Here is a 13,857-nt window from a genome sequence, read left to right as displayed (position 1 = left end):
TGACAGAGATGACAGATGAGCCAACAGAAAATGGCAAAATACTGTAAATGGGCAATTCACAGAAGCTGAAAACTGGTCAGAAAAACATATATTAAAAAGATCAAATTTAATAATTTGCATGGAAATACCTACTTAAACAAGATATGACATAAATATTTGAGACTAGCCAAGGGTATTTTGGAAAAATAAATTTGCGAGGGAGAACTGGAAGAATCATGATAAAACAGTTATATGGAGACATTGTGAGGGTGGGGGAGGGAGAGGTTATTTAAATATGATGATCAGGAAACACCTCTCTGAAGAGGTGATAATAGGTGAGAGATGCGAGGGAAGGAGGGAGCCAGGCTGGAAGTGACTGATTGGTATAAAGCATATAAAGTGAGGAAAGAAGCAAAGATGCAGAGCAAAATGCATAGTCTGGTCCTTTTTAGGGAAATGTGTAATCTGCACATTTATATACTTTTATAAGAGAAATTTGTAGAAGAGACATTCTAGGCCACTGGCAACTGGTCACTTCAGAGGGATGGGAGGTGGGGCTGGAGGTGAGGAGATGAGAAGACAGTGGGTTTACATAGTTGGGGTGGTTTTGTTAACAAAATAAAGGGGAAATTCCCAGACTTCAGAGAGGGGTGTTGGTTTTGTTTTTGTTGTTACTCACATAGCCCTCTCTTCAACCTCTGATACATACAGTACACGTCCTACCATTTTTTAACTATGAACATGTCTGCCTCCTTCATCGCAGGACTGAGATCATGGCTTATTTTGAGTAGAAATTTATAGAAAGGTAAGGTGGATGGTTAGATAACTGGATCAGTGACATTTTCTCATTTTACAGATTAACCATCAAACTCTGAGGTAGGAAGACCAAATTAATTGGCAAATAGGAGAAACAGGGTTCCACCCAGACCAAAATGGAACTGGAATTTGGTCCGTTTTGCTTCCTGACCATCTGCTTCTCCTCTGCTCTGTCCAAAACCAAATACTGAGTTTCTAGTGAAAGAAAAATAAAAGAAAACAAAGGCCAATTATTAAAGAAAAAAAAAGGTTAATATAGAAAGACAGGAAGGAACTAAAGAGTTTGCTCAGGAAAATATTCTGGGGAAGTTTTCACCTATTCAGCAATTGACAAAATAAAAGTTTTCCATACAGAGCAGATATATTTCCCTTCCCATGGTTTGGCTTATTTTAAAAAGTCTGAGTTCCCAGAGTTCATAATTCATGCTGCAGCTGAGAGAGTTCTGATCATTTGTTTCAGTTGCTGTGCAGTCCATCAGCCGCAGCTAAGGAGACATTTTTTTACATCAGCCTCAAACTTGTGATCATGTTCTCCTTTAGAAATAGCTTCGGACTCCACAGAGTGCAAACAATTTAAGAAGACTCCACTGTGAAATTACAACCTTCCAACAAGACAAATTTCCTGAGTCTGAGTGTAACAAGCCGTGTATCCTGTGAGTATGACATTTACTCAAGATCAGTATGGGCCTACAGGGGGCAGCGAGGCACCTTTTGGGGGACTTGGGGCAATACGTGCTTCTTAGCCGTTTGTGTGTGTGTGTGAGTGTTGTACGTACATTTGTGAGGAGTCAAGGGGGAGACAGCCGTATCACCCCTGGAACCTGTAACAGTGAGGGACTGGGAAGAGCGGCCCGTTTGTGTAGTGAAGCACAGCCAGGCCACATCTCTGCTGCACGGCCTTTGATCAAGCATTAAAACCACCCCGAATATAAAGTGAGCATGTCCATCTCAGATGCAGCAGGTGAGTGGTGAAGGGAGAAGCTCAGGGTTCTAACTCCACACTTGACTTCTAACGTCTTTTAGGATTGGCCAGTGGTTCTGGGACACTCTCTGTACCCACTCTATTTTAAAGCTTCTAGCAATTTCCCTGTCACCATTAAAATCTGCATAATTATTGAGCTTCAGTGTTGTATTTTAACAGGTTTTATTTATTTATTTAAGAGAGAGAGCAAGCACGTGAGCAGGGGGAGGGGCGGGGGAGAGGGAGAGAATCTCAAGCAGACTCCCCGCTGGTGTGGAGGCCTGCCACGGGGCTCCACACGGGGCTCGATCCCACAACCCACGAGATCACAACCTGAGCGGAAACCAAGAGTCAGACACTCAACCAACTGACCCACCCAGGAGCCCCTTTTAACAGGTATTTTATTAACAGGTATTTTAAAGATAAGCCTCAATGCAAAGAAACAACTACTGTGTGAATTTAGGACACTGGAATCCCCAAGCACCATTCTTTAAACAGTATCATACCCATGTTGCCTTCTTGAATTATTCAGATTCCCAGGCCTCTGCATGATGAAAGGGACCAGGTTATATTCTGTTTCTATGTATACTTATTTTTAACTTTTTTTCTGAGAATAAAAGTCAATACAAATGTAAAAACTACAAAAAGTACTTAAGTATCGGTTTATCAGAAGAAGCATAATCTCTTTAGGAGCTACAGTGGAAGGTGAGGCTATTACGAACTGGGATAGCTGCATAAGTAAGACAATAAATGATGGAGACAGTAGGTAAATGTGAGAGGCAAGAGCACGAAGTGAAAGCCAGGCAGTAAGATTACCAGGGAATTCTTATGACTTGAAAATCTATCACAAGATCTTATTGCTCATCATATAGGACAAAGGTTAAATAAATTATGATATATTCATACTATGGAATACCGTGCAGTATTAAAAAGAATGGGGTAGAAGTATACATTTTAATATGTAAATCTCCAAGCCATATTAAATGGAAAAGTCGCAAAAAATGTGATCACAATCAACTAATCACATCATTACATGTCTATGTATAAATTCCTATAATTTACATTAAAATTAGGGGAGGGGGGAAGAGAAGAGGAAAATTATAATGACTGTATACTTGTGTATTATTACATGGGTAATAATACTAATACCAGTATTTAATAATATGATATATATATAATAAATGATATAGCAGATTATTAATATTTTAATGTAGATTCAACTCAAGCAAATTTTTTCTCTATTTCTTGCTTTAAACAAAGGAAACTGAAACACAGTCATGAAATGATCTTAGCTGACTGTTTCAGGTAACTAATGACCCAGCTAACTAGGGGAGCCTGCAGGAGGGCTGAAGGCTCTCCAAACTCAGCTACTGGGAAGCCCTGACTCATGGCCACATTCCCCATCGTGAGCACCTTATCACGAGCCTTTTTATTCTGTTTATAATTTTGATAAACTACTAATGTGTATTCAAATCAGATTTTCTTTTCATAAAATGTGAAGTACCCACAGTTAAGTTACACTAAACTAAATGATGTCTGATACTGAGGCCCGGCACGTTGTAGGTATTCGACTAGTATCCACTGAACAAAGCCCTCATTGGGAAATAATGAGACTCACATTTTTCGTACCAAAGAACTACATAATTCTTCAAATCTTGCTTTAAAATATATATAGTAGTAGAGACTGGTTATTGTTTGTTCTTTTAATAGTTTTTTTTTAATTGTATGTGGAAAGTGGCTCTTGTCTTCCTACTTTTTAATCCACAGTAAATTTTATTATGTCCATGTGTTTATAAGAGAAATTACTGTTGACTTAATGGATTTTACCCAAAGGGTGTCAAAAACTTACAAGAATATAAAACTCTTCTGGAAGTTCTGTGTTGCAAACTACAAAGGTATGTCAGAAAAGTCAGATTTCCAGGCAAATAGCCTGATAAGGTAAAAATGAACAATGCCAATATTCTTTCCAGGACTGTATTTGTATTCAGATTTTAAAATGGTCTATTACTTAGAGAAGCAGGAATATATTACCAAGAATCTTTGCTTTGCTCCCACCCTTTATATAGATAAACCCAACAAAATAATCTACAAATATGATGACTGTGTCCTATTCATACTCAAGGGGAACCCAGCTTGTGTGTGGCCCCAACTGGCTAGATCATAAGCAATACCAGCGATATCTATTAAAGGCACAGGTTTCTAGGCTTCTCTTGTGGAGATTCTGACTTGGTAGGCCAGGGACGGCACCTGAAATCAGAGCTACTTTTCACACTCAATTTAGGCGATTTTATGACTTGGTATGTGTGGGAAGCAAAGTCTTAGTAGACTTTCACCCGTTATCCGTCCTTAAAAACTCAGAACCCAAATTATTAAAAACATGATGAGAGGATCCTATGAGAAACATCTTAAGGATGGTTCAATATGAGAAGAGAAGCTTATGGGGCAATAATGTCCATTAGTTTTAAATGGGTTTGCTTTTTAAAAGAATTTACTAAACCACTCTGTAGCTATAGAATTAAAGGAGAAAATGACATAAAAATAGAGAGCTTCTTACCTGGGGTAGTTGATAATGCCATAGACTATGAAAGGACCCTGAATCCCCCTCTGTCTGTTTAATCTGTTACTAATAAAGTTTTCACAAAAAGATAAGATTAAAGGGAAAACAAAGAGGTGCGTTCTGAAACAGGTAGTTTTGGTCAGGCGGAATGTTAAAATTTATACTTACTAATGTCTACTTTGTGGCAGGTGAGTTACTATTTGGCCCACAGAGCATTTGGTAAAGAGGGTGTCTAAAGTTCAAAGAGAGGAAGTGACTTGCCCAAAGTGACTTGTCTGCTTTAGAGCTTAGAAGCCAGGTCTACGAAGAGGGTGGGGGAGAAGGGATGAGGTCACACAGACATGAACTTCACCCACTATTTAACACAGTGTCTTTGCAGACTAGCTGGCACAGGGGTGGTGGTTGATAAGTGGATGAGTAATGGACAGATATGCAGATACCCTGGTCCAGGAGGTGACACGGTTTCTTACTGGCCCACTCTATGAGCAGAAAGCCCTGATTACAGTGGCATTTTCTGCTGTGCAAGAAATGGAAGCTAATGTTCTACAGCTTTCTTACCTCACTAATTAATGATAAATTTCTTAAGCACCTTGTAACTCATTTGGTTTCTTTATTTGCAAAAAGTGGGACAGCTCTCTCTGTAACTGAGATTTTGCAACAGAGCAGTAAGAATCAAAAAATGCTTTGCAAATATAAATGGTTAAGAATATCATAATACATTGAAGCATAAATAACAGGATTGAAATCAGGTTCCCACTAAATTAATCTCAAAGCTTTCAAATGATCATCCTTGATTAGTTTTGCCTCACTCCTACCCGCACATGATTAAATGTCTCAATAACGTGCTCAAATGGGACCATGGTTCTTTCTCCTAGACCAAATTTGTTTTCTGAAGACTGTTTATGAGTGTGAAGGTCAGGTTTGAGTGTGAATAGTCTATAGAGGGAATACAAACTCAAGTCTTCGCAAAGGATGATTTCTATAACTACAGTTCAATATCTAGTCAGGTGAATATTCTGCTCAACTTGTTTCTCTAAAGGGGACTATTTGATATTAGGGGCGGGGGAAAGTGGAGTCCTAGAATATTAAAATTGGGCAAGCTAGTCAGTATGCGTCTGTGGGAAGTCAGTGGAGACAGGTGCCTTGGGTTCAAATCCAACCCTCAACCAGTGAGCCTGGACTTTGGACAAGTTCCTGACCTCTGAACATAAGTTCCTTGTTTCTAAGGTCAGGACAAGAAAAGTTTCCTCTGGGGTAGACAAATGATAGAAAACCACCAGCACAGTTCTGTTCATATACTAATTTAGGTTATATATCCTTTCCAAGGTAACACAGCTTTGGAATAGAGGAGAACCAGAAAACCACTCCATGGCAGATCTAAGGTTGGATTAAACAAAACAAAACAAAACAAAATGAAACAAAACACACACAAAAAAACCCACATGACACTCTGTATCTCTACAGTGTATAAATCTTAATTGCTATCATATTAATTTCATTTCATTTTTCAAAAGAAAGTTTCACCAATTACAGAAAATTAAATATAAGAATTTATAGATAAATTGGGAGAAATGAAGGAAATAAAAGACAGTCTATATCATTCAACTCTGGCTATAGAATGTGTGGAACAGTAGAGCACTTGTAATATATTTACTCAAATATTTCAGAAAATTGTAGACATTCATCTCCTTGGAATTCAAGTTCAGCTTCATCTGAATATGCAAATTTTGTTAACAAGCCTGTCCAAGATGTTGCAGGGAAAAAAACCCAAAACCAGGTGATACAATTGACCCTTCTTTCTCAATGTAAACATAATAGAAACCTTTCAATTTTGCTTAACTTTTATTTTGAAATAATTATAGATTCATGGAAGTTGCAAAGAGCAGAGAGAGGTCCCATGCACATCTACAATTTTAGTAATTTTTTAAAAAAGATATAATTTATTTATTTGAGAGAGAGAAAGAGAGAGACAGAGAGACAGAGAGACAGAGAGCAGGGGGAGGGGCAGAGGGAAAAGGAGAAAGAGAGTCCCAAGTGGACTCTGAGCTGGGCGCGCACGTGCGTGGGGCTCAATCCCAGGACCCTGAGATCATGCATGACCTGAGCCAAAACCAAGAGCCAGACGCTCAACTGACTGAGCCACCCAGGCGCCCCTACAATTTTAGTAATTTAACTTATATTCTTACTCAGTTCTGGCATCTGCCTTATGTTTGTCTGGATCAGCATTATTTTACATCTTTATGCAAGGTAAGGATCTTCTTTGATACTCAGATTTGTACAATGTATTAAAAGTGCTAATGATGAAGAATGTCTAGAAACAATGATGTATCTATTTGTTTTCCCCTCCAGTTTTAGCAATCCATATAATTTCTGACAATCATATTTCTTAAAAGTATTTTTAAATGAATTTCTAATCATTATTTGCCCTTTCCCTGCCACCCAGACCTCCTCTCCTCATTTGGTTGTGGCATCCCTTCCTTTAGAAAGTTGCTTTCTCTCTTGGGTATGGGTCTCTGAATTATTAAGGAAATGTATCGTCAAAAGTGGGGACAGACGCCTGGATACAAAGCGTTCATGTTTCCATTCATTCAGCATGGCAAGATGACAGTCCTGCGCCAAGGGCCGTTCCATGCACTGGGCATATGGCTGTCAACAAGCCAGAGCCGGTCCCTGTCCACAGGGACTTCCCAGTACATCAAGGAAGACAGTAAAGTTCAAAGCTGCTTGTTACAGAAGAAGACAGGCCAGGTGTCGTGGCCATATTTACCAGGTGGATCTAACTCACTCTGGGGTTTAGGGAAGGCTTTCTGGAAGAGAAGTCAGGGAGCGGATGTTTGGTCATGTCAGAACAATCATTCTAAGGTTTTTCTCCAGGATTGCAGAAACCTCACATTCTTTGCACCTGCTTCTCTGTGGGTTTTTTCCAGGAAAATGTTCTTCCATATTTGCTTACTTTTCCACTTATGTACATAAAAAAGCATGGCTTTCAGGCAATTAGCTCCATTAGGTCACTTTCTTCAAACTTTTTTTAAACCATTGCTACTACATCCAGGCAAAAGACAAACAATATAATCTCATGTTCAAAACCAGGATCATATATAATGTTTTAAAGCCGAACACCATACGTCAGTAACACGGCACGTCCAGCAGATACAGAAACGCACTGAACTCCAAGGGGCCTAGATTTGCTGTGTCTGGCATACCGGCCTCTATCCACACCCACACTAAAGGCAATAAAGCTTACACCTGGTCTCTCAGACTTGCTTCCCTGTCCTCAAAGGGCTAAGAGCCCCGTTCTGTCTGACATGTGGGTCAGGGTGTCTGATGTCATTGTTCTGATCCCCTAATGTCTCATAAGGACATGTAAATGCTGGAAAATTCACATACATCGGCATATGTAAAACCGGCATTATTAATGTGCATTTGCTTTGGTCCCATTCTCATCTCCTGGCCAGTCGGTGTGGGGGACTGGGCTAGTATAGGTTCCTTTCCTTTTGCAACGTGGTAGGTGTCATGCAACTGATTTAAAATGAGTTTTAGGGCCACAGATAGAAAGTCAATATTTTGTGATGGTTTAACTGACAGTATTTGGTATGCACTTTTTTCCCCACCCTAACACAATCTTGATTTGGTTAAGTTCAATTTTTACTTTTTCCTCCAGAATTTTTCAAATTTGTTAACAGATCTGTCCAACAGATGGTGCTGTGTACAACATAAAAGTACGTACTTCACTTCTCAGGGCTCAGCTGTTGCTACAATGGAACTTGACGCTTTAAGGTCACTGTCTCATGGCTGATAAATTAAAAACAAGTTCAACTGAAATGAACCAAAGTAGCAATTTTTAACTGAGAAGTCTGCTTCTGTAGTTACTCTTGATACAGTTAAGATAATAAATTATGGAAAATTTGTTTTCTGTGATGTAACATTATAGGTAATCAATTTCTCTTTCTCGCTTCAATTTACAAAAAGAAATAGCATAATTATTTCATCTAAAATGTATTATTATAAACTTTCACTCGGTCTCATGGGAAAGTGAAGCAATGACAACAGCGAGGAAACGCGTTCCTGGCCTTGTAGCATTGTTGGGGGGACCTTCAGCCTCACTTGGTTCCGATACAGTGGTTGGGATTTTTAAAAGAATAGCATAATCCCTATATCCTCAAAGCATTCTTGTGATGCTTAGGAAGCAATGATTTTGATTTTAAAACCTAATAAATGCGGCTACACGAGTCCACACACTGTCCAGAGGAGCACTGTCTGAAAGAAGTATAATGCAAGCCACATTTGTAATTTTAAATGTCCTTATAGCCACACTGGAAAAATAAAAAGGAACAGGTAAAATTAATTTTAACACTATCTTTTATTTAGCCCAGTATATCCCAAATATTACCACTTCAACAGGTAACCGATGTAAAAATTATTAATGAGATATAGATTTGTGGGGTGGGGGGTACTTTGTATGTCTGCTGTGTTTTCCACTCACAGCACATCTCAGTGCAGAGTTCCCCATGCTCTGAGCCACACGAAGCTAGGAGCGAGCACAGCGACGGTGCAGGACGGGAGCATTTCTCGAGCTCGGCAATTCTAAGACCTCCGAGGAGGAAGGATTCTTCTGCGAGTAAATACTGCCAGTTCCAGCAAAACCACAAACTACAAAACACCCCTTGGGGTTTGACTTCGGAGGCACAATTTTAAACATGTTTAACCAAACTCTGTGAGTGTGATTAACTAAAGGTTTTTTTATTTTTTTTTTAGATTTTATTTATTTAGAGGGAACACAAGCAGGGGGAGTGGGAGAGGGAGAAGCAGGCTTCCCGCTGAGCAGGGAGCCCGATGAGGGGTGCGATCCCAGGACCCCGGGATCATGACCTGAGCCAAAGGCAGACACTTAACTACTGAGCCACCCAGGTGCCCCAAACTAAAGGTTTTAAACAAACGTACGAAGTGGATTCAACTTGGCGCACTTTAAAGATGATGTTTTTGGGGGCAGCAGAATGAATATGTTTTGCAGTATCTTTTTCTCAGCAGAGATGTGACAAGTGCTCGAACAAGACCTATGTCTGCTGCCAAAGAGAAAAGTTGCTCCTGCCACGTGATATCCTAGCGGTACCAGCAGGTTCTTCACACCCAGACCACCTGTCCTCTGTCATTCTAGCCTCTTACTTCAAGAGAGCTTTGCTAACACACCTGCTTCATTGGCGTAACCATTGATATGCTTTTGTCTGTGGGCTCGCTAGCGGCAGAAAAAAAAATCTTAATTCCACTGTATTCTGCAATGACAGTTTTTTCCTGAATACATATCATATCCTTTTGAGTCACACAAGAACTAAGATGGTACCTTGATGAGTCATGGACATTTTAAATAGCAGCTCACATTTACGTAACATTTTTATTCCACACAAAACACTTTCATAGGCATCCTTCATTTGAGAACATAGAAAGGCGAAGGAGTATAATAGAAAAACAGCTAAATTTGGAGTCAGAAGTCTGGATTTTAGAAGTCTAGAGCTAGATCTTTTTACTATTTCCTGACTGGGTGGTGGTGATGCGGAGGTATCAACCAGGACGAGGGCTTGAACTAGCCTTGTGTGATCTGGAAGAGGGTGCCACGGGGGTGGACACCACCCTGCGGGTCAGTGACCTGGGAACAGTAGGTAAGAGTGCCCCTTTGTCCTGCAGCCAGTGTCAGAACAGATGGTTTGGCAAGTGGAAGAGTCAAGATTTTAGCCCTGACCTGCTCTCCTGAACCACTGTACATGGCAGCAGTGATGAATCCTAACATTGATTGAGTGGTTCTCATGTATCGGACCTTGGGTGAAGAACTTCACATTTTTAGCTTGTCAGTTCCCCCTTAGTTCTCTGTGAGGTATCCTCACTTTACAGACTGAAACTAAAGCTTGGTTAGGATTGCACAGCTAGTAAGTGATGGGTCAGGATGGGAATTCCAGTCTATGTGATGTCCACAGATCTGACCCTAACCATCAGTTACACTGGGAAAATTTTCCTCCTCCTTGAACCTGTCTTTCCCTGAAGTTATTCTGACTACTGAATTATTCTAACTCCTAAATTCTAACTACTAAATTGTGCATTTGGAAAGGCTTTGCAAGTTCTGAAATACTATAGAACCATAATCTAATCTTTATGATTGTGTTTAGTCAAAATCAGTTATCAAAATATTGGCTAAGATGATTTTTAATATTTAGGTTTTAAGATTTTCAGGGAATAAGGTACAATAGGACTGGTATAAAAGTAGCATATGGAAGAGGGTTAAAAAGGAGACATTTATAGGGCACCTGGGTGGTTCAGTTGGTTAAGCGTCTGCCTTTGGCTCAGGTCATGATCCTGGGGTCCTGGGATTGAGTCTCGTGTCAGGCTCCCTGTTTGGTGGGGCATCTGCTTCTCCTTCTCTGCCCCTCCCCACCGCTTGTGCTCTCTCTCTCTCAAAGAAATAAATAAAATCTTTAAAAAAATAAATAAAAATGTGGCAAGGAAACTCTTTCTACTATTTCCAAGATAACACAGAGGGCTATATCATCATTTCTTTAAAACATGTGACAGATGCCCTGAGTATAGCAGCACTGGGGGCATCATTTGTCTAAGCAAAAATAGGACTAATTCCTATATGAAAATTGGTTTATTAAAAACAAAATGAATGCAAATCAGCATGAAATCATGGAAGTCCATTCCATAAATAAACCTTAGGAATTAAAAAAAATTCTACTTGCGATTGTTAGGACACACTATAATCTATACTCAAAAACGAAGGAGAACGTATTAGAATACTCAGTGTTTTTGCTAGAATTACAGTGTCCAACAAGGTAGCGAGTGGCCATGTGTGGCTATCTGAAATTACCGAAACAAAATTAAAAATTACCTTCCTCAGCTGCACTAGTCACATTTCAAGTACTCCAAAATCACATGTGACTAGTGATTACTGTTGGACGGCATGCATAGTGAGCATTTCCATCATCGTATAAAGTTCTACTGGACAGCACTGTTTTAGAATGTTCAGTATTCTTCCTAGAATATTGTTCCTTTCTCAGAACTTTCCTCAAAGTAAATGCTCCTCGTTAATTTTTTCCTCCTGGAGATTAACATTAATGACATTTGGAGTAGAGGAAATAGACTAATGAGAACTTTTCCTCCAGAGAGCTACATAATTTTAAGGAGGTTCCTCTTCCTGCCCCTCACCAGCAGTAGGGGGAAACCTAAATCAGTGCTGCGCCTGACACGTTCAAAGGTGATTAAGACACGTACCCTGCCCTCAGGAAGTACAGTATTAAGGTAGCTATCCATTAAAAAGAAAAAAAATAAAATCATTCTGTAGTAGAGGCTACATTTCAATAACTAGTAACCTACTACATTGGCATTTAAGAAACACTAGAAACATGGGGGCACATGGGTGGTTCAGTCTGCTAAGCAACCAACTCTTGATTTCAGCTCAGGTCATGGTCTCAGGGTCGTGGGATTGAGGCCTGCATCGGGCTCCACACTCAGGAGGGAGTCTGCTTGAGAGTCTCTCTATCCTTCTCCCTCTGCCCTCCCCCTGCTCATGTTCTCTCTCTCTCTCTCTCCCCCTCTCTCTATAAATAAATAAATAAAGTAAAATCTTAAAAAAAAAAACAACACTAGAAACATGAAAATATTTATATACTCTATTGTCCTTAATCAAAATAACTATCCTCTCTGGAAAATCCACTTCTCTTCTTCTCTACATTTTTAAATCCTGCATCATCTATATTCTTTTACTATTTTCAAAATGCTAATTCAATTCATTCTCTTAGGATGTATTCTTTTTAAAACTTTTAATTATGTTTTCTTATCAATTTCCTTATAAGAGAATGACTACATTTCATGCTTTAAAATAAGGTAATAAAAATTAGAACTCTTAATTACCACTGCATGTCTATTAGAAATCATATGAAGTTATAGATGGCATATGGTATAAATATCAGTATCATATATAAACATTTAATGATACCCATTTAAGATGACTATTCTTCTGGACCTTAAATCTAGGGGTTTGTAGGAGTTTTCCTCTTTAAGTTTATTTTCTTCTCCACGGGACACACATTTCTAAAATCAGTGGGATATGGTTAAGTCTTTGAAAACAAGATAGAACAAGATTTCAACATCAGCACTGCTTCTTAGTTTGGGTAACCTTAGTAAGCGACTTGACTGGTCTGAACTTCAGTTCCCTCATCTATAAAGTATGATTAAAATTACCTACTTTACAGTACTATACTTTTGTTTTAAATTTTCATATAGAAAGGAATTTATCACTGCCTCATGAATGGTAGAAACTCAACAATTATTAGTTTCCTTCTACCCTGCTGTAAAAACATCTTTAAATTCTTGGTTGGCTGTGATTAACTGTGTCTTATACAGAATCTTCGGCAGGACATTATTTTCTTTAGAGTGAATAATGACAACAGCTGATATTTATTGAGGGCTTACTGTGTGTCAAAGGCTGTATTTCACAAGTGCTTCACAGAATTATTTTTTCCCAGTCACAACCCTATGAAGGAAGGAAGGTGATCTCTGTTTTACAGAAATAAAAGAGGCTCACAGGGACCAAAGAATTCACCCACGGTCATCCCTCAAACACCCGAGTTGGTCTAGCTCCTTTGTCTTCCCTTTGAAACCAGAAGACTATGCTGGATGCATTCCAAAAGCCAGTGAATTAAATGCTAAGACAGTGAATTTTATGGTATGTGAATTATATCTCTAATAAAGCTGTTCTTTAGAACAACTGCTGAATTTGTAGTGATTAGGAAGTCAGTATAAAGATTCATTCTGTGCTGAACTTGGTCTCTGATTGTTTTTTACTTTTTAAAGGAAACCTCTGCATCCAGTACCTAGTCTCAAAACAAGTCTATTCCCAACGTCTAGTCAGAAAACCTCCTTGGTTCTGAGGGTCAGACGACCGAGGGAGGTGACATGCTCCGATGAGCATGACATGCTCAGCCACATGGCCTTACTAGGTCACAGAATACGACACAGACTCCAATAACTAGGCTGCAACTTATTTTTTCAACAGAAATTAAAAATTCACGAAGAATGTTGAAATAATCGGAGACAAAACGGAGATACAGGAAAGGATCTGGAAATAATTCCAAAATAAAATGTGAACGTATTTCCTTAAAAATGTTCTGCATGCTTTGCATACTTTCCATTATTATTCACCCTATCTACAGATCTTGCACTTAGAAGACTCTCTTGGGTTTTGGAAAGATGAATATATTTGACTAAAGGCCGAAAGAATCATCAATGTAATATTTGTACATTAATATTGTGAGAAAAAAAGTCTGTTGGATTAAAAGGACTTCCTGCCTGAGATTCAGAAAGCAGCAATAAATACCGGGGACCCGGACTCCCAGCTCAGAATACAAACGCGGGGCGTTCAAGAAGCGTGAACTTCAGTGCGGCCAGGCCTTTGATTTCAACCTGCCGACATTTCCAGAGACAAGGAGTCATCGTAATTACCTTCGTCCATGCCATTAAGCAGTTCGGTTAAATCTTCATTTTTACTGTCAAACTGATG

At 39.2% G+C, this 13,857-nt stretch overlaps 1 protein-coding gene across 1 annotated transcript in view; it reads right to left on the bottom strand.

The window, feature by feature from the left end:
* Positions 1-13,857, bottom strand: part of ANK3 (ankyrin 3) — a 333,563-nt gene that overhangs the window by 56,860 nt on the left and 262,846 nt on the right. The window contains exon 30 of the mRNA XM_078076917.1: positions 13,800-13,851. Within this exon, the coding sequence (XP_077933043.1) occupies positions 13,800-13,851 (52 nt within the window). The remainder of the gene's footprint in view (positions 1-13,799; positions 13,852-13,857) is intronic.

Source organism: Halichoerus grypus, chromosome 7 (genome assembly GCF_964656455.1).
Source record: "Halichoerus grypus chromosome 7, mHalGry1.hap1.1, whole genome shotgun sequence".
Classification (NCBI taxonomy): domain Eukaryota; kingdom Metazoa; phylum Chordata; class Mammalia; order Carnivora; family Phocidae; genus Halichoerus; species Halichoerus grypus.
Note: the sequence above shows the minus strand (reverse complement) of the source record. Positions and strands in the feature narration are given on the sequence as shown.